We start from the raw sequence: 27,077 nt of genomic DNA on the forward strand, positions 1-27,077 counted from the left end.
CGGTAGATGGGACGGCGGATTCTTCCTGGGGAAGAATGGGTTCCTCACAAACCATCATTTCTGCTTCATCCCCCTGTCCTTCAGTTTCCTGGGCTTCAGCCAATGCCCGGGCTTGGCGTTCTTCCTCCTCTTGAGTTTTCCCGAGCTTTTTTCTCAGCCCAGGCTCTTTTTTGTTCGGCTTTTCTCTTAGCCGCGGCCTCTTGGAAACTCGCCCTGATCATGTCTTCGGCTGCATTACAAAAATAGCACGTCAGATGACCAAGCAAGTGAAGGATACATAAAGGGAAATAATGGTAAGATAATACTTTACCAGCCTGCGACCCGGGGTGATTGAGCTCATCTATTATCTTGTCCACGGGGTCTTCAGGCCGGGACCCAATCCCATAATGAATCAAGTTGTCCCCCCGATCAACACAGAGGAAAGATAAGATTGTTTTTCTAGGGCCCCCCAGACTTGGATAAAAGGAGGGAGGAGTTTGTAATCCCGGGGAAGCTCGGGTTGGGAGGGCATAGCAGAGAGAAAGCCCAAGGCAGTGGTAGGGAGAGTCGGGAATTGAAGAAAGAAAAATTTTGTCTTCCATCCCTTCAGAGAGGAAGGGATATCAGTCAAGAACCGGTAATGCATCTGGGCCATAAAAGAAAAGACCCCATCATTTAGCCGGCAAGAATAAAAATAATGAAAAATTGAAGAATTGATGAGAAGTTGTTTCATACGGAACAGTACAAAAGTAGCAGCCATAATACGAAAAGCGTTAGGGTGGAGGTGATTGAGGGGAAGGTTGAAAAATCGGGCAACTCCTTCAAAGAAGTGATGTATCGGGAAGCGTAGACCACTCTTGAGCTGCTCAAGAAAGAAAGCATGATAGCTGGGGGGAGGGGTATCTGGGTGATCGTTCGGTCCGGGAATTTTGATGTCATAAGTAGAAGGGATGGAGCCCAAAGATCTCAACTCCTCTATACTACCCGGGCGAAGGGTAGAAGTCATAGTGGAAAACCATGGGAGACTTGTGGCCTTCTCTTTTCCCTTACCCTGGGTACCAGCGGGACGAGAAGAAGAAGTTTTGGATTTTTTAAGGGGTCGAGAATGGGAAATGGAAATGCCTACTGGAAGGCGAACGGAGGTATCAGAAGGGGTCGGGGAGTTATCCTCCGATCGACCCCTGACATTTTTGCCGGACGTGGAAGATGTGGAATTTGACATAATGAAAAGGATAAATGAGGAAAAGAGACTTACTAGGAAGAAATAGAGATGGTGACCGGTTGTCGATGAACGGAAAGATCGCCGGAATAACACCCACGCGACGGAAAAACTCGAGAAAAGAATTTGGCAGAGCTTCGCTACAAGGGAATTTGCAAGTGAATTTTGAAAACCAGTCATATACTATATATAGGAGAAGAGAGTGATCTATACCGTTGATCTAAAGCAGATCGAACGGACCAGATCAGCCTCGAAAATTGGGCGGCATCATTGGGCGGGATATTTGAAAAGACGTGAGCACAAATCGAGAAATTATAGTCATTCACTTGCTCGGAATACGGACAGTTCCTGACAGCTTGTCAGGGGGGATGCGTCGTTCTGACATCACGTTAAATGATCAGGGAAGGCTAAGCCCCGACGTATGATCCTAAGCCCGGGTGGTACGAAGCCCCGGCGTATTATCTTAAGCGCGGGTGGCACGAGGACCCGGCGATCAATTAATAGCGTATGGTTTTCCTGTTTATTGATTCTTAATCTATGCCGGCTTGTTCACAAAAGATATAAAGTAGTAAGATACAATAAAATTTTTATTAAGGGAATGGTCGGCATCGTATTACAGCTATTCTAGAATATACATAATCCTGCCATTCATTCATCCAATCAGTCAACTCTTGAAAGTAGAGATTAGTGAAGGACTCGGCGGTTGAAATCTTGTTCAAATGATGCCACTCCTTCCACAGCATAGCATGCAACAGAGCTTGGTCGGTGGCTAGGTCTGCAATTCGAGCTATTTCAAGCTCTCGCCTATATTTCCTCGCCACTACTCTCTGTGCGCGAGTAAGAGCCAGGCCATTCTGGTAAGCGATGGTAATATCTTGAATCTTGTACCAAGTGGAAATAACCTTTACTTCGATATACTCTTCGACAGTTCTTTTTAGATTCTCCACGTAAGAACGTAGCTCGGCTGGTATTTGGCTATGTGCACCAACGGAAGAGATTGTACTGCTGCATACACTGGAATCACTTGAAGACATGTTGAACTGATGTTCACCTTTCATTTCTATTCCCTTATTTATAGGCACATGACATTTAATGGATGCACCTCGTAAATGGTATCAAGTAAGACGAGAGGACGTTCACGATTATCGAAGCATCATCCTTATCCATCTCGAAATATGGAACGTTTTTCGACAGGAACTTAATATTGATGCATGCATCATTATGATTCTACATCATAGCCTGGGAGGTTTGAGGCCCCGGCATCTTATTTTATAGCATGAGGAATTTTAGCCCCCGGCATCTCAGTTAGGGAGATTTATTTTTCAGTTCCTAGTACAAATACAATATCTAGAAAAATTGAAATTCTCGACAGAATTAGAAATAGACAAGCGTTTTTATCCATGAAAAGGGTGCTGGGAGAGTAACGGAGATATAAAACAAAAATAACTTTTATTCAGAAGAAAAAATTCTTGCGGACTACATCATAATATGCTTCCTCTACGAACATCATCCACAGGGTCATCCAGCCCTTTACTTCTCCAGTAGACGATTTGAGGAAGCTGTCGGATTCGACAATGTCCGTCAGAATTTTCCTTTCCTTGTAGAGCATCAGCTCGTAGACATAATCGTCCTTGAAAAGATCAGCTGTCTCGGAAACATGCAGACGTTCCCTATACTCCTTCAGCTTTACCACCAGTCTAGGAGTATTAGCTTCCCCAGTCTCGTAAAGAAACTTCAGTCTCTGAAGCTTTTCCCACTAGTGGATAATTTTATGGAAGACTTCATCCTCCAGTTCCAGTTTTCGTTTCTCCCGGGCTGTTTTCATGAATTTTTCCGCCATATCAGGACCCTTGGAACCGCTTGCACCTGCCATTGTATTCTCTAGAAGATGAATGTCGGTGTCATTGAACAAAGGAAGGGTTGTTATATATATAGGAGAGTGAAGCCAATCCACACCATTAATCCATAATGGACCCAACGGCTCAGATATTCATCGGAAATAGTGCAAAGATATTCATACAGACGAGAAGATATTCGAAAAGACAGGTCCAGGAATTAATGCGTCATAATGATTCATTCTCTTGGAAAAAGAAGAGTCTCTGACAAATCCTACGGCCTATGTCAGCTATAATCCACGTGTCCATATATTACGATCAGTCTAAAAAATAATAATAAGCAAGTAAGCAAACAATTTTCCTGACCGGGCACACGAGACTAATCGGGACAACGAGTGGACTCTAGCCCGACTAATTAAGATAGGAGTGATGATGCCCCGAGATATCCCGGGTCATGGATAAGAGTGATGATGCCCCGAAGATATCCCGGGTCATGGATAATATCCATGGTTAATGCCCGGGTCAGGAGAATAAAAGGTTCTGACCATACCAATAAAGTGATCGAACGGATCGGCACCCGAGTCATGAAATTACCCAGGATAACGAGAAAGTGGCTGGAAGAACCCACGGAAGGGCCGGTCAATCAGAGGCCAGGCCACGAGATCATCCGAAGCAGAACTCCTCTGAGAAGTTATACATTTATGTCCTTATAAGGAATCCCAAGGAATACCTCACCCTGATCACTTCGATATGAGTGAAGTATTTAATGCCGCCGATCAACAGTGTTTATAGCCGATTTATCTCTGACATTATTACAAGTGGTCAATAAATCAAGTGGCCTGGATGTGACAAGTGTGCGATTTGACATGTCAGAACAATAGGGTATAATCAGCCACCCTATTATAATTAATACCCTCACACGAAGAACGAGGTCATCATTGTATCCTCTACTATAAATATCAGGTCCTTTACTTGCATTTACTATCTTTTAGATATTGATTTACATTTAATACTCTCATTTACTACACACCAATCATCACAGCTATCATTTGGCTACATTGGTTTTGTTGCTTGAGTACCCTGCTGACTTAAGCATCGGAGTGGCCACGCCGGACTCCCCTCCGGCGCCCATTCACGTGGTTATTTTCTTATTCACAGATCTTCCAAGGAACTCGAGAAGTTACGATCCAAGCCCGGCGTCTAACTCCTATTTCCTTCAATATCCTGATAGTTTACCCGGCAGAGTTCCTGACCCGACTCGTCCGTTTCGCCCGGGTTGCATCAATGTATATTCAAGGACTTCATCTATGCAACTAACATGGGTATACAGATAAATATGTGCCAAAACAATAATTTCAAATATTATTAAAATAAAGATCGTTTGTACATAGAGTTTAAACATGAACCCTCGGCCAACACTTGGCTCGACGGGCACTTATTCTAACAATATCTCCCTCAAGAAGACCGATCGGCCCTCACCAAAAAGTGACCGACTCGTGACTCCAGCCCCTTGACACTTAACTCCCAACGTATACAGCCCCCTAGCACCTCAAACTGGCAGCCCCTTACACAATAAGTCAAGAAAACGTGAATTGCATCAAAGTGTAGGTGTATTTCATGTAAAAAATATGCAAAAACGATACCATATAATAGATCAAAAGATTTCTCATACATAAACACACAAACCAGCATATTATGATGTGAATGACGAGGAAAACGGGATTTTGGGCGTGTCTTTGCATTTATACGCTCGAAAACTCGAAGATATGCGTGTAGGACGTGAACCGGAGAAGCGGGGGATGATTTCCTTGAAAGTTTGGAGAGGATTTTTAAGATTGGGGGGCGGCCACCTTGAATAGATTAGGTTTAAGGCTTAGTTAAGGAGTTTAAGTTATAATTATTAAATGTTAATGGGCATTTAATTAAAATTAAAAGGTTTAAAAAGATTTTTGGCCCATTAAGCAATAAAATAATCCTATCAAGCCCAAAAACTCTTCCAAAAAATATTTCGTTTAAATACGTTTTTGAAAATATTGCCCGAGCCCACAGAAAGTCCCCTGATTCGCTAAATTTTGCGTACGGATTAAAAATCTGACTTGGCGAGTAAAAATATCCACCAAAACCCAATTCTCGAAAATGCTCTTAAAAACACTTCATATTAATTAATCAAAATTAATCATTCAATAAAAATATTTTTTCTAATTATCCACGGTATTCGTTACTCGTTCGAGCACGAAATGCAACTTTAAAACCTTAATGCATGAAACTATAACAAACCAAGAATTAAAACCACATATTTATGTTAAAATCAAGAATTTAATGCATAAAAAATAAATTAATTAAATATTGATAACTTGCATGCTTGTTGCTTACGTGGACTTTCAAATTTTTTAGACTTTACAGTTACAGTTGTGGAGAACTTCACCAGAGTCATATAGTCCCGTGAACAATAAGGAAGAGCAGTGATTTGAATGGTGAAGAGCGGATTTGCTATTGGGGAGATGAGTTTTTTTTTATTATGTACTTTATTAAATCAGTGAGATAATCAAAGTTCTGGCTTGGTGGAAGAATTGGGCTGAGGAAATTGTTGTGGTTCGGATGTTGTGGGCGATGGGGTCCGACGTTTTTCTTTTGGGTCGATATTATTCTTCTTAATTCAAGTAGTAGAAAACAAATCGTGGGTATAAATTTTGTTCCCAAAGATGGTGTCATTTATGCGATAAAAAAACACACCGATTAAAATACATTGAACCAATTATCATGAACTGATTTCTTAAATATAATCGAAGTGAACTGCTCAAAAATAAAATTGTAAAAAGGGTGAGATGACTACTTACAGAGCCGACACCACTTATACTCTTAAGTCAGTATAATATTTAAGAAACAATGTATTGAAATTGCATGTGAATAGCATATGAAAGACTTATAAAAGACTATGAAAGGCATACCTTAAAGCTTAGAGACCATTAATTTATAAGTGTAGAGTTCCGGTCATTATGAAATTTTGTTATACAAGGCAACTAAATCCGTGCATATCCATGCAATATTCAAATATATATCTAAAATATAAATAAAAATTTGATAAGATTTTTACCAAATCATCAACTTCCTAAAATACTAGCATATAAAAAAGACAAGTGTTTTGGGAGAGCTCTCAAAATCATTATTCCACTTGGAACTTAAACCAAACTGATTGTATCTCACTTGTTATAACATAGGCTTGGTTGGTGTTTCTGAGTCGAGAAAGGATTTTGAGAATTATTATACCGCAAAGTGACAATTATACCGTTTATATTTCATAAAATATATAAACATAGCAAAGATTTCATCCGACTGAGCTCAGTAACATATATTTATTGTTGCATAAAATATATATATTATAAAATATAGCAAAAGATCTCGTTGGATCGAACTCAGTAAGTCTTCACCCTGACCCAGTTAGGCTAATGTAATCCTTGACATGATTGAATCTAGGGATGTAGTCGAGCCGAGCCGAGCTCTTGAATGTTTGAGCTTGGTTCGTTTATAATCGAGCCGAGCTCGAGCTTTATTTAACAAATATATGCATGGCTCACGAGCTTTATTTAACGAATATATGCATGACTCACGAACTTATTCAAGCCTTTATCGAGCCTAAACAAACTTAATAAATATGAATTATACATTTAAATTTTCATTAAATTAATTAAAAAGTAAAATACATATTTAAAAAAATATATATTATTCTTATTAAAATTTATAAATTTATTATAATAAATAAATTTAATAGATTTTTCTATATATTTCATAAATAATATGCAAAATCAATAAATCAAATATCAAAACTATTATTTTTTCATCTAAAAGATTACTCATGAACTTACCAACGAAGATGTTCACGAGCTAACGAGCCAAATACTGTAAAGCTTGAGTTTGGTTTGTTTATCTTAACGAGCCTCATTAAACGAGCTCAAACGAGCTTTTATCGAATCGAGCTTCGAATAGCTCACAAACGGTTTGGTTCGTTTACATCCCTAATTGAATCCTAACTTGAGTCAACTCATTTTAAACCCCAATCCACTAAATAAAAAATCAGTTTAGACAAACTGATAAAAGAAAAGAATCTGCGGCTCTTTTTATTAGTTAAACATTTCTTATTATATTTTTGAAAAGTTTATATACCAATAGGATATAATTTTTTTTATCTGACATTAAATAGTTTTATTCGGCAGAGCTTGAGCTAAAAGTAGTAATTTTTAAAATATGCTAATCTTCAGCCAACCTAAACCAGGCACACAAAAACAAATGGAGAGGCCTAGTGATAATATAGCTCTGTTCTCTAAACCCATATCACACAACGGCAAAGGAACACTAGAAAACCGAAACGAGCATAGAACATCCTAGAAAAAGGATAGGACATCCAGATTAGTCGAGATTGAATGAAAACCGTAAAAATTGCAGGTGATATTGAATTGCAATACAAACGAAAATAGATGATAAACCAAGTTTCAACCGCTTTCATGGCACAGAAGTTAGCTAGCATTTGATATCAAGTCGCATAAAGCATGCAAGAATAGTCAAGTACTCTAGAGTAATGTTTCAGTTTCGAGAAAAGGGAAAACTCAGATAAAGTTTTCATCTCAACAGGATCAATGCACTTCAGGGTTGACAAATTGTGGCCTCACAGGTGTTTTTGAAGGACCGACCCTGAAAAGAACATTACATTTCGTGAAAATTTCCAGAATAGGAAGTGGTGATAACATGATGTACTTACCGGATACGTTTGGATCCAAGAATCTCACCGCAACAGTTGAGCGCCAAAATTGCACTATCAGCCTGCAAATTGTGGAAAGTATCAATTTCTAAAACCTCATAAACTCCATTCATGTAAATGTTTACAGTAGTTGTGCATCTTACACTCTTCCCTTGAAAAAATTAAAATTACAAGGGTGTGGTAGGTTACAGTGGTAGAACATACGTCTTACATGAATAAACAAAAAACGAAAAGAAAAGAAATTACTTTCTTCAAATTACAAAGAGGAACTGAAAAGCTTCCTCAGATTCTAAAAACTGGTAACATAAAATTCTGTTCCAGCCAGTCACATTTGCTAGTTCGGGTAACTTCGTGATGAACAAGGTGGACTGAACATAATCGGGAAGTGATAGGAAAACTCAACAGATACAATGAATAGTTGGTTAACTAATAAGCACAAAGACTGAGTGCTTCTTGCCAGCTTTCTGTTAAAGAATGGAAGAACCACCAAGGGTCTAAACAAAGGTTGGATCATAATATCAATATGCCACTGGGAATTCCCGAAATAAACACGTGTGTGGAATCCCTCAAGTCAAGATGATTTTCCATTAGATTAAAAGAATGCTTTCCTCAATGCAAATCTTGAAGAGCAAGTCTACATATAGGCACCACCTAGTTTTTCTCACAAGTTTGGATCCAAGGCATGTAAACAAAAACGATCACTCTATGGTGTTGAACAGTTACCTAGCGCCTGATTTGGAGGTTAACAAAGTATGTGAAGAATCAAGGATACCATCAATGGCAGGCCGATCACACTTTATTCACATAGGTCTATACCAAGGACAAGATCTCAATCATCTTGAGTATTCATTTAGAAGATACTTCTAACAGGAGATGATAATACTCAAGTAATGAACCAATTGAAGTAAAGTTTAGCCAAGGCGTTTGAGATCAAGGATGCGGGGCATTTGAGATATGTTATGGTCCTCAATCAATAGGGCAGAAAAGAACACAAAAGCAAAGCAAGGAAATGAATAATTTAGACTGAAAATGTATTTGTATTGAAATTGATAACTCACGGTTTCCTCTGTTCAAGCAATCCCTCAAGAGCCAAAGGTAGTAAAACCTCGTACAAAATATAATGAATGCAATAACTAAATAATGCCTCACTCTGCACATTTATTTATCTCCTTCGTATAGACCTTCCCTGTTCTTTCTAGTATAAAAATATTGGATGATGAACCTATCATTTTTGGTTGGGTCCAGCTCTCTTGAATCCGTAATAAGATATTTTAGAGATATAGTAATGTCACAACTCACAACAACAATACATCTTGGATCTATTAATAGAAACTAGTATAAGTGGGTATGAACCAACTTAAACTCTAGTAGAAGCAAATGTAAAACCAGGAGTCATGAGATATAGTTCATGCGGATACTGGTAACCATCCAAGGATAGACATGAAGTTGACTTAAAAATATCATGCTTGACTAGCTATAGCTTTTGCTTTAAGTATGGTAAGTTAGTTTATGCATTCTACTTGCGAAAAACACTTTGAAGCCGCAAAGTAACTCCATGGAAAGGTAAATTTTTCTGTAAAAATAAGGAGAGAAAAATCGAAGTTTATACCGATGCAGATTGGTCACGTTCAGCCATTGATAGGAGATCAAAATCCGGACACTGCATGTTTGTATTGGTAATATAGCTACTTTGAGAAGCAAAAAACAAAGTATTGTTGCTACAAGTAATGCAGAAGCCAAAATTTATTCGGCATATCAAGGAGTGTTATGGTTGAAAGGGTTCTAGAAGAACCTAAATGACCAATTAGTCTCCTCATAGATTGTACTGTGATAATAAATTGGCTATCAACATAGCACATGATCCTATTTTACATGACCGATGAAATATATTGTGATTGATAAATATTTTGTTAGAAGAAACTTGAGTAAGGATCATTTGTACTCCTTCGTTCCAACCATGATACAGGTTGCATATATTTCATGAAGAAATTGACGAGACAGTAATCTGAACTTCAAGTTAGCAAGTTGGGCGTGATTGATATTTGATATATTTCTGCCGTCTTGAGAGAGAATATCGATAATCACGGTAATGATAGCTATTTTATGGTGATAATTAAGGAAATGTTATTTGAATAAATTAGAGTTTCATTCCATATTCATAAGCCTACTTATGACTAGGAAGAACCTCAGAAAAGAATACGAGATTCCTGATTGGAAACAAGAAGTATAATAACATGGCCGCACAAAATCAAGCCATTAAAGTAACATACCATGAAGAATTCGACAAAAGCAATTCGAGTTGAATGTGTATGATCCCCCAAGAGCCTCATTCGAGAAACCTACAAACACAATATTCTTTAAGTCAATGAGTACTTCCAATCTGAAAATTTGCAAAACCAACCGAAGCCTAAACTTTCTGCCATACCTCTCCACATCTTGCTTCAAAGAAATTCTTCACATCAACTTGAGAGACCTGCCCATATGAGTCATATAACAAGAACATTGTTAAACTTTTTAACTTTTAATTATCTACGAGGGGAACATGATAACAAGGTTTGATTATTCACAGGTAAACACTTAGAGGATAATCCAGAAAATACAGATAAAAAAGGCTTAAGAAAATTCCCATTATCATTGGTCAAGACAGACCTATACAGTACCCACATAGGACTTCACGAGGGAATGAGAATCAATTCGTTCATCATATGTCACCAAGTACAGAATAGAAGAAATCATATTGAAGTGTGCATACCTTCTTATCAATATTTGTGCAGTACACAGTCCTCATGCACATGTCACGTTCATCCTCAGACTACAAATTTATATTAGATAAAATAACAGTTAACATGTCAAATTGATATACATATGATTGGAGGGAAAAGAATTAACATACATAAATATTGACTGTGTTGCCTACGAGGAGTTCGAGCCTTTAGCGAAACAGTTTCGATATGGTTATTCCAAAGCAAAGAGAGCAAAAGTTCAAGATAGCTTGAGCACAAAATCCCATATATTTTCTTAAGTTAGTTTTTTGTTGCCTAATACTTGATCAACTTTCATAGATACACCTTATACAATTATTCCGGGGATATATTCCAGTCTCCGTCTTAATGTACAAGGCGTGTTAAAGAATAAAACTATTGACTGTGCAGCCTCTCATGAGCTTGAACATTTGTGACAAAAGATTTCAATGAGAAATATATTGAAAGATTTATTCTTACCCTGGGAAGGAATGTCGGGTTCACAGGAAGAATAGCAGTTTTAGAAGGCAAGACTTTCACACGAGAGAAACCTAACAGTGTCCCGTTGAGATAAAGAGCAGAGCTAGCAGAATCTGTTCAAGTTTATTCAAGCCCGATCTAATTAGCATAATAGAAATGACCAACAAGTGGTGTAAGAAAAAGATGGCTTACACTCGTTCAAAAACTCCACGAAGGCAAAGCGAAGCCGGGAATGTGGATCACCACAAACTCGACAATCAACAACCTGCCAAATCAGTAAAACCACATGAAGAAACAATTATCAAAATCACTAACTTGACAATCAACAACCTGTAGGTGCAAATATGAATTTCCTAAACTCCCTTTCTTTCTTATCACATTCTTGCTTTCATGTTTGCATATGAATAGATCACGACTATGGTTCACAACAGGGACTAAAAATTTCCCATATATAGATAATATTATGTATTTTAGCATAATTTTGAAAAGGTCAAAATTTTAAAATGAAAGACGGAAATTGTATGATTTTGTGATTCTGCTACAATGAAAGCCAAAAACCATCTGAATAAATAATCTAATTTCCCATTCAGGTTTTAGGACATAAAAAACATATAGGATTGTATTAATAGGCTTTTTATTAGGATGATTGCTGCACCATTATGTAAATACGTGAATTTGAAAGTTCAGTATTCATTTTAAAACGACATGTTCCTGATACACGGGTATTCTCAAATTTATAATATCTCGTATCAATCTATAGTATATCCAAAAAAATAATATCTTCTCTAGAATAAAAAATGAAAGTTTTTATTCTCATAAATTCAGGCATTAGTTTTACACAATCATTATTTTCCTTTGTAATATATAAATATAATTAAAAGACTACGGGACATTGCTCTAGTTTTGAAACAATAATGCATTTCTTATAAACAACTTGTTTTAGGCACATATGTAGTATCTTTCTATTAGGAGTGCAAGATGATTTGAATTGGATGACGATTCTTCGGACGTAACCCAAGTGGAACACTGTTTAAGCTAGATGTTATAACAAAACAAGCTCAATGAAATGATGTGTATAAGGAAGTAATCAGCTAACATTCAGCGTTACAATACAAATAAATTATCTAATGGAAGAGTTACTTACTTGTCCATAAGCACTGAACAAGGCAGCAAGCCGCTCCTCAGTTATCTTATTTAAAAAAAAAAACCAAAAAAAATGGTCTCAATGTCATTTCTAAGATTATAGAATGGATAGATGAAGTTTGTTATTTTTACTCACATTGTGATCAATGTCCGATACATAGACTGTGCGTCTAATGCTATCTTCTCTTTGGGCTCTAAATGTTCGGCCACTCTTCCTCCTCCTACTGTGGTTGTGGTAGTTTCTTCTCTGAAAACAGTAAATGGAATCAATAACAACTGAAGCCAAAAGCACAAGAATTCCAACCAAACAGAAGGAATGACATTTGGTATAGAAAAAGTACTGATGTGTCCAATCCGGTTGCAGTGCAACTATGCAAAATATAGAAGTTAAAGCTAAATTATTCAAGCGTCAAAGTAGGTAACCATGTGAGCAACGCTAATAGAATTAAATTGTTTGTTATAAGAAGATATGAATGTTTGGCACAGATGCTTCATTCGCAAAGAACTCGGATCCGTTATTAATTCGCTTGACGCCAAGGTGGTTGTTTTGACTATTCGTTACCGGAAAAAACAAGAAAACAGCAAAGGAGTTAACTACATAAAATAACGAACAACCATTAGTAATAATATCGAATTTCTGTGCCAACACGTACTGAACTTAAATGCTATGACGACAAACTGGAATCTGTAATCCATCTAACAAAAAGAACCTCGAAAGACCAACTTTGTAAACCGTAAGGTCCATTTTTCGTTACCATAAATCTTTAAAAACAATTATTTTACAACCAAACCATTGAAAATCTAATTAACGGAAAAAAGCACGGACGAATATTAGGATTTAATTAAGTATACTTGAGGGATACGACATCAAAATGAATCATGCAAGCACTTGAACCATTCCAACAGCCAAAAAGGTAGAGCATGAAAAAACCTTAAAACATTTATGCATGGACAGAGGTGATCAATCCTCAAATCTTTCTTGACATCATATATTATTTACCCATCAACGAAAACATTTTTATCTAAACCTTTTATTATTGTAGAATCGTCTCAACTAACCCATAGATCGATAGATACATCAGATCATCAAAATTCCGCATACAGGTGTAGATAAACACATAACAAGACAGAAACATCAGTATAAAAAACAACCATCCAGAATTTAAATACTATATGAGGCAAAGAATCCCAATTGAGGTTTTATCACTCTCGCTTCACTTTCATAAAAGTCAGCAAGCAATTCTCCACAGATCTAGCATCAACTTTACAAACAATAAAACCTGAACTCTGATTAAAAAATAATAATAATAATAATAATTGCATTAACAACCAAAACAGCATATAAGTCATCATTGAAACGTCAAACAATTCAACAAACACCACCATAAAAATAAATTCAACACAGCATTGAATTTTTACCCTTCTATGGTTTGAGAAACCATGATAACCCACGTCATTATCAGATGGCACAAAAGAGATAGCCTCCATGGAATCATGATAAAAGTAAGAAGGAAAGAATTCCTCAGCCAAGGGATTCAGCTTCAGTTCCTTCAACATATCAACTATTTCTTTAATTTCCAGTTCTGATTTTTCATCAGCATTGGCGTTCAAAGCAGAGTTCTCAACGTTATCAGTTTCCCCAGACTCCTTAACGTTTGGGTGTTCTTCGACACTTTTTGCATCATTAGCCATGGTGTTTTTGGGCGATGAAGGCTCAACAACAGCAGAAAGGGAATCCATTTCTACAACTGGGATATCAAAATGGGTGCAAAACACACATAAAAAACCCAAAACTTTTGAAAAAAGAAAAATAAATGATTAATAAAAAACACCAATCTTTTTAATGCTATCGTTATTCCTCAAATGCAAACCTCTAATCTTTATACCGATACAGAATTAAATGCATAAAACAACAAATGGCTCTTTCTTTCATATTCGGATAATCTCTATGTACAATCTTTGGTGGGTTCCCGTAATTTATGAGTATGTACGTAATCCCATTTGGTGTAAAACGACAGAAACAAAAGCGAAAGTGAGGAACAAGGTTTAGACTAAAAATGCAAGAATTTTCAATGGGTTTTTCGAACAGAAAATACAACAAAAGTGGCAGTGATTTCCGAGTGTAGGTGTATTGGAGGAGCCAACAGGTGGCTTGGCTTTGGCTTTTCTACCTTCTATTATTATTATATTTTTCATTATTATATAATTGTTTAAAAATTTTAAAAAATCATATTAACATTTAGAATTTTAAAAAACGAATTTTATAAACCTTTTTGTTAATCAATTAAAACAGTTATTGATAAAAAAAATTTATTTTTGAAATATATAATGTTTTATGCTGATTTTTTCAATATATTTTAGAGTATGATTTATAGGATCACACTCACTTGAGCAAGAGTTGCTTGCATTGGGAGTGTATTTTCCATTTAGTAAATATATAAGATAGATAATTCTAGATATGTTTAAAAACATCGATTAAATAAATTTCATAATTCAATTTTAGTGAATAATTTTTTTCTTTTTTTGATTTTCAATATATGTTTAGGAAAAAATATTTGTTGTCAACTAAATTTTCGTAGACCAGCCAAATTTTAGTCTTAATGTACTAACTTTTAATTTTATGTTTATTTTGATCCAATTACTTATGCAACTAATTTTCAATTTCACATGACCAAATCATGGTGCCACATCTGTATTTTATACCACAACATCAGTAGTTTAGATGTTACCCCAACACCCCCACAAGATTTGACAAAAAAGCAACAATACAAATAAAAAATAAAAGTTACTCCATCATCACTAAATTTTTAATCCAAAACCCTCAATTAGGTGAATTGATGAAATTAACAAAATTTCCTATTTACTTATTTTCTAATTAATAATATATCAATATAAATTGAATAGTTTTGATGATAGCCAGGTAAATTAGGTGAGCTGAATGGGCGATTTACAGGGTCGGGGATATTCTTCTCTCGCATACTGGAGATCAGACAGACGGTACTCGGGTTGAAAAATCTGTACACTTTAATAGCAAAGAACATTAGTGGGGCGGCATAAGCTTTTCCGGCATGGCCACTCTCTCTCAAGTCAGTCAAGAGTTTATGCAATGTAAAGTGTAGTGGGGAGTATATTTAACGCCCCAAATTTGACGACTGTCCTCACTGTATCAAGACGAGTCTTTCCAGCGTGCTTATGTCCTCACTCACACGCACCCTGGAAAACTTCCCAGGAGGTCACCCATCCCAAAATTACCCCAAGTCAAGCACGCTTAACTTCGGAGTTTTTATGTGATGAGCTACCGAAAAAAAGATGCACCTTCGTGATATGAGTAGTACAAATCAAATCTTTTAAGCCCTCTTCAACTGTACAGTCCATTACATTGAACAGTGTCGGAATCCCTCTCATTCCCGTGTGGGTCGGTTCATTCATGTTCCCTCCACCTAGAAGCCTGCCAGGAGCCGCTCATTGTCCGTGCAACTGATGGCACCGGCGATCACCCCCCGTCCTCTTCGGCCCCGGGCCTCACATGCCCACCAGCTTCCGCTTGGTTCGTCCCCGAACCACACCGTACTAAGAGAGGTCGGCTCTGATACCAACTGTAACATCCCAGATTCGACGACTGTCCTCACTGTATCAAGACGAGTCTTTCCAGCGTGCTTATGTCCTCACTCACACGAACCCTGGGAAACTTCTCAGGAGGTCACCCATCCCAAAATTACCCCAAGTCAAGCACGCTTAACTTCGGAGTTTTTATGTGATGAGCTACCGAAAAGAAGATGCACCTTCGTGATATGAGTAGTACAAATCAAATCTTTTAAGCCCTCTTCAACTGTACAGTCCATTACGTTGAACAGTCTCGGAATCCCTCTCATTCCCGTGTGGGTCGGTTCATTCATGTTCCCTCCACCTAGAAGCCTGCCAGGAGCCGCTCATTGTCCGTGCAACTGATGGCACCGGCGATCACCCCCCGCCCTCTTCGGCCCCGGGCCTCACATGCCCACCAGCTTCCGCTTGGTTCGTCCCCGAACCACACCGTACTAAGAGAGGTCGGCTCTGATATCAACTGTAACATCCCAGATTCGACGACTGTCCTCACTGTATCAAGACGAGTCTTTCCAGCGTGCTTATGTCCTCACTCACACGCACCCTGGGAAACTTCCCAGGAGGTCACCCATTCCAAAATTACCCCAAGTCAAGCACGCTTAACTTCGGAGTTTTTATGTGATGAGCTACCGAAAAGAAGATGCACCTTCGTGATATGAGTAGTACAAATCAAATCTTTTAAGCCCTCTTCAACTGTACAGTCCATTACATTGAACAGTCTCGGAATCCCTCTCATTTCCGTGTGGGTCGGTTCATTCATGTTCCCTCCACCTAGAAGCCTGCCAGGAGCCGCTCATTGTCCGTGCAACTGATGGCAGCGGCGATCACCCCCCGCCCTGTTCGGCCCCGGGCCTCACATATATGTTGATTGCTCTTAGCAAATGATAAGTGAATTGAATGTTTTATGATCAAATAAACCTGGGTATTTATAGGGGAGAAGTCAATGATGACTTTGGTTTCAATGTCTGGCCACTCCTCATGGCAAGATGACTGCTCATGCCCTTCTCCTAACAATGTTACAACTGACAACTCATATTGCTTCTGGTCTTGCCACATCCCCTTTACGTGTGTAGAATGACATATATATGATTTCATAGTATGGTCCTCCATACCTGTGGGCCCAAGATTGACGTTTGTTACAAAGTGCTGGGGCAGTGATCTCGATGTGAGGATACAAAAGGGTCCTTGATTTACTAACTCTCTTTATAAGGCTCAGGCTTGTTTGTAGTCAGCTTTCCTAGTTGTTGCAAACCCATGGATGATTTATAAAAGAGCACTTCCTTCACCCGGGCTGCTCCCTACACCAGTTTTCTTTATCTTTTCGACTCGTCATCGGCCCGAGTTCCTTGGATGACCTGATAATCCGGGTGCTTCCGGGGTATCACAACTCTCTCCTTAAATACTCGGACTGGAGTCTCGTTCGCTATCTCGAGTGTTTAAATTGGGCTCGGGCAAGAAATGAGTTTATATTTTTGAATTTGAGCATGCTATGGCTGATGTCAGCATGAAGCAATCCTTAACAGACAATTTTCTGACAGACAACGCTTTGCATTCCGGACCCATCTGTTTGACTACCCGACGCAATTTCTGATGTACATCTCGTCTGTTCGTTTATTCCAAGATCTACGGCTATGTTGGAACATTTCATGTTCGCAATCTTGATTTTGATGTTAAGAAAAATTGTTATTGTATTCTAACATTTACTCACGTGTTAAGTTACAAACACAAGAAGCAAACTGAAATTAAATTTCTAGCGAGTTTTGGTATTTTGATGATATCTCTCAGCTGGATAATTCAAATGACAATTCGCCAACTTGAATGTTCAGAAAACTAAATTTGGAACAAGTTGTATCTCACGTCAGTTGGGCAAAATCAGATGTTATCAAGGTCTAAGTGATCACTGAATTACCGAACTGATTGCACGAAAACAACAATCAGTTGGGTATAAGTAATTGCAGTATTTTGGTCATATGTCTCAGCTCGGTTATTGGAATGAAGTGATTCAGTATGCGTTGGAAATATAAGACAACGATCTACAAATCATATGCAGAAGTAAAAATCTGAATCGAAGCTTAAGATGCTGATAAATGACGATGAATCTACTGGTTTTGCACAAACTGAAATCAGCTGTTCAGTTTCAGCTGGTGTAGATGATTTCAGCACACCAGCTGAAAGTGAACTGAACCAAACCAGTTGCACTGAATCAGACCACCTGAAACTGAACCTAACCAGTTGAACTGAACCAGCCGAACCGAACCGAACCAAACCAGTTGAACTGAACCAGACAAGCTGAAACTGAACCGAACCAGCTGAACTGAACCAGACCAGTTGAACTGAATCATACCAGAACTTAACGGAATCGTACCAGATGAAACTGAACCAATTGACCAGTTGACAGAGTTGACCAGTTGACCAATTTAAGCTCAGAAAAAGTCCAGCAAGGTGAATTTGATCATTGGAATTTCAAAAACAGTACAGAAACTTTCCAGACGATCGTATTCTTGTATCTAACGTATATATTATTGTTGGTGCCTATAAATACAAAATATTGAAGATCAAACAAGAGCTTTTGAAGAGAATTCAAAGCATGAGCAGTTATCATGAACAAATTTGCTAGTTAAGAGCACAAACTCTTGTGTGAGGATACATATGAAATATATAATGTAAAGGATAAATTCCTCACACACACAATCATTCACACATATACAAGAGATTTGAACTTCAAAGATTAGTTGAGTGAGTCTTGCACAGAGACAATAAACTTGTGTAATTAGTCTTTGCATATGAGACATTAAACAATATGATGATTGTGAGGTGATGTCTGCAATCTTGAGTGCTAGGAGTTTCAATTAGGCAGAAGATAAGTCCAAATTTGAGATGGGTTTGTACAAGGTGTTGTATAAATCAAAGTTTTCTAGTGGATCCTTCCCAAGGGAAAGAAGGAGTGACGTAGGAACATTTGAAGTCTCCGAACATCCATAAACAAATTCGTGTCTATTTTTTTATAGTTATCATTTCCACCGTTTTAAATATGCATTATTGAAGCATTTTATGTGTTTTTCAAATGCCTAAATATTGCATACAAAGTGTTTGATGAAATGCTTCAACCAAAATATTTGTTTTCTCATTCAACTTGCATATATTTTAAATGTTTTACAAAATGTTTAGTCGATTTCTACGAAGGATTATTTTGAGTTTTCCGCTTGGTTTGAACACCAAACTTGATTTAATTAATAGCGATTCAATATTTAAAGAACCGAGCTATTGTAGCTCAACGATGATCCCCTAATAGATCCCATCAGCCTGAGATAACTTTCACTCGAATATAAATATCAACCGCTTCATCCCGTCTCACACTTTTGCATCTTTGCGCTCTTGCTCATGTATCCTTGAAACTCCCGTGTACCTTGCTCCTTCTTCGGCGAATATGCGTCCTCTCTTCCGACCAACCTTCCCTACCTATCATCTATTTATGTAAGTTTGTTCTCTTTCCATTATGTCAAACTCTACTTCTTCCACCACTGGAGCAAACTCACATGGATCATCTGGGCATGAGTTCGCGATCGATTAAACCAATCGTATTTTGGAAATATGAAAACTTAGCCTCTGGTAACGTTTTCGTGAATATATCAGCTGCTTGTTGATCCGTATGAACATATTCAAGCCGAATCTCTTTCTTCATGACATGTTCTCGGATGAAATGATGTCTGATGTCAAGTTGTTTTGTCCGAGAGTGCATAACAGGATTATATGTGATTGCTATTGCACTGGTATTGTCGCAAAAGATATGAGATTCAGTAGCTTGAATGCCATAGTCTTTCAATTGCTGTTTTATCCATAGCATTTGAGCACAACAACTTCGAGCTGCAAGGTATTCCGCTTCAGTGGTTGATGCAACGATGGACGTTTGTTTCTTGCTAAACCACGATATCAGTCTATCACCCAAAAACTGACATGAACCGCTTGTACTTTTCCTGTCGATCTTTCAACCGGCATATCCTGCGTCTAAATATCCTACAAGATGAAGACTGGAATCTTTTGGGTACCAAAGTCCCACATTAATAGTGCCCTTAAGATATTTAAGAATACGTTTAACGGTAGTATAATGAGATTGCATGGGATTTGTTTGAAATCGTGCGCATAAACAGACAAAAAAATAATATCTGGTCGGCTAGCGGTTAAATATAATAGTGAACCAATTATTCCTCTGTACATCTTTGTGTCCACTAAGATTCCCCCTTCATCTTTGTCCAGTTTGATTGATGAGCTCATTGGTGTAGTAGCTTGAGAGTAATTTTCCATTCCAAACTTTTTCAGCATATCTTTTGTATATTTGGCTTAGTTAATGAAGATACCATTATTTGACTGCTTGACTTGCAGCCCCAGAAAGAAGGTTTAGTTCTCCCATCATGCTAATTTTAAAATGTTCCTGCATTATCTTAGAGAATCTCTCACACAATTTAGGATTAGTTGATCCGAATATAATGTCGTCCACATATTCTTGTACAAAAAGAGAGTTACCATGCTTTTGAGAATTTAAACAAAGTTTTGTCAACCATTCCAATTGAGAAGCCATGCTCAAGCAAGAATTTAGTTAACGTGTCGTACCATGCTCTTGGGGTTTGTTTTAGTCCATACAATGCTTTATCTAATTTATAAACATAATCATGATGAATGTGATTGATAAATTAAGGTGGTTGCTCTACATATACTTCCTCGTTTAGCAAACCATTTAAGAATGCAGATTTAACATCCATTTGATATACCTTAAAATCTTTAAATGCTGCAAAGGCCAAGAGTATTCTAATCGCTTCTAGCCTAGCTACAGGACCAAATGATTTGTCGAAGTCTATTCCTTCCTTCTGCCTATAGCCTTGAGCCACTAATCTAGCCTTGTTTCTTATTATCAAACTGTTTTCATCCATTTTGTTTCTAAACACCCATCTGGTGCCAATTACATGTACACTTTCAGGACGAGGAACTAGATTCCAGATTTTGCTTCTCTCAAACTGGTTGAGTTCTTCCTGCATAGCCTCTATCCAGTTTGTATCATGCAGTGCATCATCGATTTTCTTAGGTTCTATCTGAGAAATAAAAGGATGCATGTATAAATTCATTTATCATTTGATTTCTTGTTCTAAGAAAGACAATAAGGTTATCGATGATCAACTCGAGTGGATGGTCCTTTTTCCACCGGAGACGTGATCGATATGGATTTGGCTCCATTGGTTGAGTTATTTCATCTTCTTGTACTACTGTCTCTTCCTCCATTTGAATAATTTATGTATCATTTGTCGGTTGAGTTTGTTCTTGAGTGGTTGGATCTTGCTCCAAGATGTGTTCACCTGTTTTTCTCAAATTTATATTGTCATCACTACTAGTTTCAAGGTTAGTAGCATCAAGTTTATTATTCAAATCATGAATGCTGCTGCTACTATTGTCATGACATATGGATGATTCATCAAATACAATATGTATGGATTATTCAACAGTGAGAGGTCTTTGATTATAAACTCGATATGCTTTGCTCACTGGTGAGTATCCCAGGAAGACACCATTATCAGCTTTTACGTCGAATGCGGTTAGTTGTGTCTTGCCATTATTATGAATGAAACACTTACAACCGTAAATTCGGAAACATCCAACTTCTGGTTTCTTGCCGGTCCAGATTTCATATGGAGTCTTTTCATGATTTTTATTGATCATAGACCGGTTTTGAGTATAAAAGGCTGTATTGATGGCCTCCGCCCGAAACCGTTGTGAGATACCGGATTCTGCCAGCATGATTGATACGAATCTGACCGAGCTTGGCGTGCAAATGATTGGAAGGAGATTTAGAGAGCGTCGTTGTTTCGGACCTTCAAGCTCAATAATGATGAATCAAGCATATCCAAGCAAGTGGTGGAGTTCAACAAATAACATAATGAAGGAGTCCCGAACAACCAAGCATATGAGTGCAAAATGGCCCGAGAGAAGCAGTGCAGCAGCACGCACTAGCGCAGATGTGCAGAAGCAGCAGCACGTACTAGCGCAGATGTGCAGAACTGTGCGTACGCCAGAAGCAATGCGGCAGCACGCGCTAGCGCAGAGCAGAACTGCGCGCGCGCCCGCGCCAGAAGCGGCGCGGCCGCGCGCCTAGCGCGCCAGCGCGCGTGATTCGGCACTGCTGCGCACCCCGGGCTGGTGCAATGCAGTATGTCGCACGCCATCGCGCGATTTCACGCGCCGCCGCGCTACCTTCCGTGTAGAATTTGTTTACAACTTTCTTTATGACTTTTTACACTACTTTTTGCATGTTTTATTGGTTATATAATGATTGTAATAGACATGAACGAACCAATTCAGATTGATAAAAATATTTTGAAGAGTTTCTCTCAATTCTCAAGGCTTTTAAAGCTTTGTTCAAAATCAAATCAAACTTATCAAAGATTGCATCTTTGTGGCGTTTGTCGATTGTTTTTCGCACGGATTGTCGAAACAAGTTCTTTGAAGGTTCGTATGAAATTCGATTGTTATCATCGTTGATATTTGTTGCTAAGTGTTAATCGCTTAGAGGTGAATATCACAAATCTTTGCTTGTTTCAAAAGATCGGGACAACACAATCGATCCTTGTTCGATATTGAATTGAGGGCGCGATTCTAATAATCGTGTTTGCTTTCATTCGTACGAGGATTCACATCAATGATCCTAGCTGCTTCCTTTAATGTACGGTTCATTCTTTCAGTTACTCCATTCTGTTGAGGTGATCTTGTAGCTGACAGTTCATGTTTTATGCCATGATCTTCTATATAAGATGACAGAAATTGGTTTAGAAATTCAGTTCCTCTGTCACTCCTTATTCTTTCTACTGCTTCATTTTTCACATTTTGAAGTCTTTTGAGAAGCTTGATTAGTTGAGCTGCGGTTCGATCTTTGGAGCTTAAGAAAGTTACCCATGTAAATATGGAGAAGTCATCAATTAGCACAAGAGTGTATTTCTTTCCCCCTAAGCTCATCACTGGTATCGGTCCAAACAAATCGATGTGAAGAAGTTCCACGAATCTTGCTGATGAGTTTCTTCCTTTGTTCTTGAAGGTTTAGCAGACTTGTTTACCTAGTTGACAAGCATTGCAAATTCTATCTTCAGCAAAGTCAATGTTAGGCAAGCCAAATACAAGTTTAAGCTTGCTAATATTAGCAATTGATTTGAAATTAAGATGATTAAATCGTTTATGCCAAAGCCAATTTTTATTACAATTTAAGGCAATGAAGCAAGTAGGTGCATTAAGACAATTATCATTCCATTTTACTTTATATGTATTTTGTTCTGTATGACCAGTTAGCACAATGTTACCTGCAGCAGATTTAACAGTGCATATGAGTTTGTGAAATTCAATGGTGTAACCGTTGTAACATAATTGGCTTATGCTTATCAGGTTATAACACAGATTTTCTACAAGAAGTACATCTTTAATGATAATTTTTCCATGGATAATCTTACCTTTACCCACAGCTCTACATTTAGAATTATCACTGAAGGTGATCGTTTGACCACTATAATTGACTACTTAAGATAAAAAAAAAACTTTTGCTTCCAGTGATTTGTCTGGAACAACCACTATCCAGGAACAAGATGGATTCTTCTAAGTCCTTTTTCTTCGATGCCTGAAATTATTTAAATAAGAAATTGGTACCCTTTCCTATTTGGGTCCTGAGCTTATTAGATCCTTAGGAATCCACACTTGATTTATCCTGAAGGATTTTCCATGGTGTGTCCTAAGGTGAGTGCGGTTATGTGCATAATCAGGGGGTGTATGCAGTGTATTTTCTTTTTCAATATGTTGTTTTGACCGTCTGTCATTGTCACTCAATCTGTACCTCTTTTGAACAGGTCGGTTGTTGTAGTAATGGTTAGGTCTAGTTTTTGAGTGATATCCGGTTGAACCTGACTTTCTGCATGCCCAAACTGAACCGTTGTGAACGGTTGTATTTGGCCTGCGTCTGAGCCATGATCGGTTGGATTTATCACTCTCAATTTCAACGTATCCTAAACCACATCGTCTTCTGTTGTTTTCAAGATTTACATTCTGAATGCCTTGAACTTCAGGCTTACCATGTTCATATACCGTACTAGATCGGACAAATTTATATACCGTACTAGATCGGACAAATTTAATTGGTTTTAAACTATCTTTCTCTAATAACGGTTGAGTTGGTGCTCCTTAGGTGCTGAATTCATTGATGCTATAACATAGTCTGGTTCTGTCCCCGACCGGTTTCTGCATCTCATGCATCCTATTAAGAGAGGCAGAGGACTTGTTCCATGTGTTGACTGTGTTTATCAACAATTTGTTTTCTTTTAACGTGCAATGGAACAGTCTACGCAGGTCATCATTCTCAGTCGCTAGCAGATTTACTTTACTTTTAAACTGTCAACCTCCTTTTGCTGCGAACAGCTAAAGAGAGTCAACTTGTTTTTCTGCTTTGGCTTCATTGAATTGTTGTGATAGTTCTTTGAACTTATTTACCATATCATGTAGTGCCGTGACCAGGTCTTCTCTTGTGAATTCAAGTCAAAGTTAAATACCATTTCTTCTGTGGATTCGGGGTCTTCATTAGTCATGAGACACTTTACCGTCTAATCTTCACTTTCATTGGCTGATTCTTCAGAAGTGGATCTTTTTTACTCTGAGTCAGCCTATTTACCTTTATCTTCTTCTGCGACTAGGACTCGTTGATTCTTCTTTTTGGTGAACTTTTGGTCGTCGTTAGACCGTCTCCTGTCAACTGGTTTTTTTTTCCTCCTTTCTTGGCCTATTGCATTCTGCAATAAAATGTCCCTTCTTTCCACAGTTAAAGAAGGCTTGACCATCATCAGTATGGTCTTTTTTTAAATAAGGTTTATTCATTTGTGATTTATTCTTATGCATGAATTTACCAAAATTTTTAACGAAAAGAGACATGGCTTCATTGCTTAGTAGCTCAGCCGATTTCTTAATTGTGGACTCTTTAACCAGAAGAGTCACTGTGGCAGCTGCCAAGGCTTTTGTTTTTTGTTGGGAGGTGGATGGCTCTTCTTCAGTTTGTATTCCAAGCTCAAACTAATATGCTTTAAGGTCTGCAAAGAGATCATGGAGTTCCAGCTTGTTTAGATCCTTTGACTGTCGCATTGCTATGGTTTTTACGTCTCATTCTCTGGAAAGAGCTCGCATAACCTTCAGAGCAATTTCACGATTGGAGTAACCTTTTCCCAATGAAATTAGTTCGATGATAATACTAAAAGCAGATCGGTTACGGTGCCTGGTTGCACAACGGAAGTTTTGAAATTTTTTTTTTAAAAAAAGAAAAACAAAACCGAACACCTCACAATATGTGTAGCAAATAACAAAAACACACATTTCATACATAGAGTGTTTAAGAAATACACCTATCAATCTCTTAAGATTGATAATGGCTCCAACTAAGATGTTAAACACCTTATCTCTTGAATGGTAGACTAATCTACAGCCTCCCTTGAGCACTACTTGCCCAAAATCAAGCTCACCACCAACAAGCTAAATCCACCTTACACTTGCACTAGAAAATATAAGACATTTTTCTTTGAGAAGAATATGCTATCTTCAACAATTGAAGAAGCAAAAATGAAGGAGAAAAATGTATCAAAAATTTCAGCCAAGGCATTAGGAGAGAAGGATGAGAGATTTTCTTGGTTGTGGAAAAAGTTAAAATAATCATGTGCATATCATGCCTTGGATATTGAAAAAGTAGCCTCCAACCCTTCACCTCCCATGCATGCAATTCTATTTGGGCTTGTAATAATTACAAAGCCCATTGACTTTAATTTAAATGTCTCAAACAAATTTGAGACCATTTAAACCTTACTTGATTTTACTCAAGCCCACTAGTTGAATAATTATTTCTTATTGGGTTCTACAAGACCAATATGATTTAATTAATTCAACACTTGAATTAATTTAATTATTTGAACTCTACTAGACCCACTAATGTTTAATTAATTCAACACCTGAATTAATTTAATTTAGTCCATAATAATGTTTATGAAAATCATAATTTTCAAATACATTATTTATTATGCCAACTTTTAATTTAGGAACAATTTTATAAATTAAAAGTTACATTCTCCTTATAGAAGTCATACCCCAAATGCTCCTTTCTTACTTATCAACTCCTTGATAATAAGAACGTCAGAACTCAAGTCTGATAGTACCCAACCAATCATGTTTAACGCCTAGCAGCATCGCTTACATGATTTCCTAGGTATCAAATGATAGTACCTGCAAGAACCAATCTATTATGGTTAGCGTACAGTACGGTCCCTTCATCTCATATATCCCGACCGATTCGACAACTATTGGTATATCGAGAGCTGTCAATGAATCGATACTATGTGTCATGTCGTAGTTCCATTGATGGTGTAATCTATGAAAACCCTTTCATAATTACCACCAACACTCTCATCAGAGATTTCAAACTACATATACATAGGATATCCATACCCGAAGGTAAGCAGTGAATCCCCAAATACAATGCATCGACTCCTATATGTTTCGACAAAACACCCAACCTTGTCACCTGATGACCCCATGAGAGTCGGTAAACAAGTCAAAGTGCAATGCAAGCATATAGAGTCTCAATGTTGTCCCGGGTCATAAAGACTAATGGTGTACAACCATAAACTAGGATGTTTCCACTTGATAAGTGAGAACCACTTGGAAAGTCCTTTATGAAGTGTTGTTTAGTGCACTCTACAAGGAGCACCTATCTGCATGCTCGGACATCACAATGTCGCCTACCAATGAAATATGATACTCACATCGCAAATACTAGTCTCAAATTCGAGCGTCCTATATCCTTCTTAGCGGCGGCTGAATCAACTAAAAACTGTTTAGAATATACAGTATTCCAAATATGAGTTTCACGATACTCATCACATGAGCATCTCATATTCTTTCTACTATTTGTATATTCAAGGACTTTATCTATGCAACTAGCATGGGTATACAGATAAAGAAATGCGAAAACAATAAATTCAAATATTATTAAAATAAAGATTGTTTATACATAGAGTTTCAACATGAACCCTCGGCCAACACTTGGCTCGATGGGCACCTACTCTAACAAATACTGCTGAACTGTTCGTCAAATTCTGCAAGAGTTTCTCCTGGCTTCATTTTTGCATTATTGAACTTCTGGGTAGCAACCGTCTACTTATTTTCTTTAGTCTGATTGTTGCCTTCACACACTTGTGTGAGTTTTTCCCAGATTTCTTTTGCTGTGGTGTAGGTCTTGATTTTGACAAACATATTTTTGTCCAAGGTCTTTG

At 37.7% G+C, this 27,077-nt stretch overlaps 1 protein-coding gene across 1 annotated transcript; it reads right to left on the bottom strand.

Annotated features, from left to right (window-relative positions):
• Positions 1–7,424: 7,424 nt before the first annotated feature.
• On the bottom strand, positions 7,425–14,297 carry LOC142554998 (polyadenylate-binding protein-interacting protein 9-like). Its single transcript, XM_075665629.1, has 11 exons — positions 14,022–14,297; positions 13,570–13,898; positions 12,287–12,397; positions 12,152–12,196; positions 11,200–11,272; positions 11,008–11,120; positions 10,539–10,598; positions 10,212–10,259; positions 10,057–10,125; positions 7,787–7,848; positions 7,425–7,719 (listed from the first exon to the last, which is right to left on the bottom strand). Exons 2-11 carry the CDS (start codon positions 13,888–13,890, stop codon positions 7,662–7,664), a joined length of 960 nt encoding a protein of 319 aa, XP_075521744.1. The 5' UTR covers positions 13,891–13,898; positions 14,022–14,297; the 3' UTR covers positions 7,425–7,661.
• Between the last annotated feature and the right edge of the window lie 12,780 nt (positions 14,298–27,077).

This window comes from Primulina tabacum, chromosome 9 (genome assembly GCF_025594145.1).
Source record: "Primulina tabacum isolate GXHZ01 chromosome 9, ASM2559414v2, whole genome shotgun sequence".
Classification (NCBI taxonomy): Eukaryota; Viridiplantae; Streptophyta; class Magnoliopsida; order Lamiales; family Gesneriaceae; genus Primulina; species Primulina tabacum.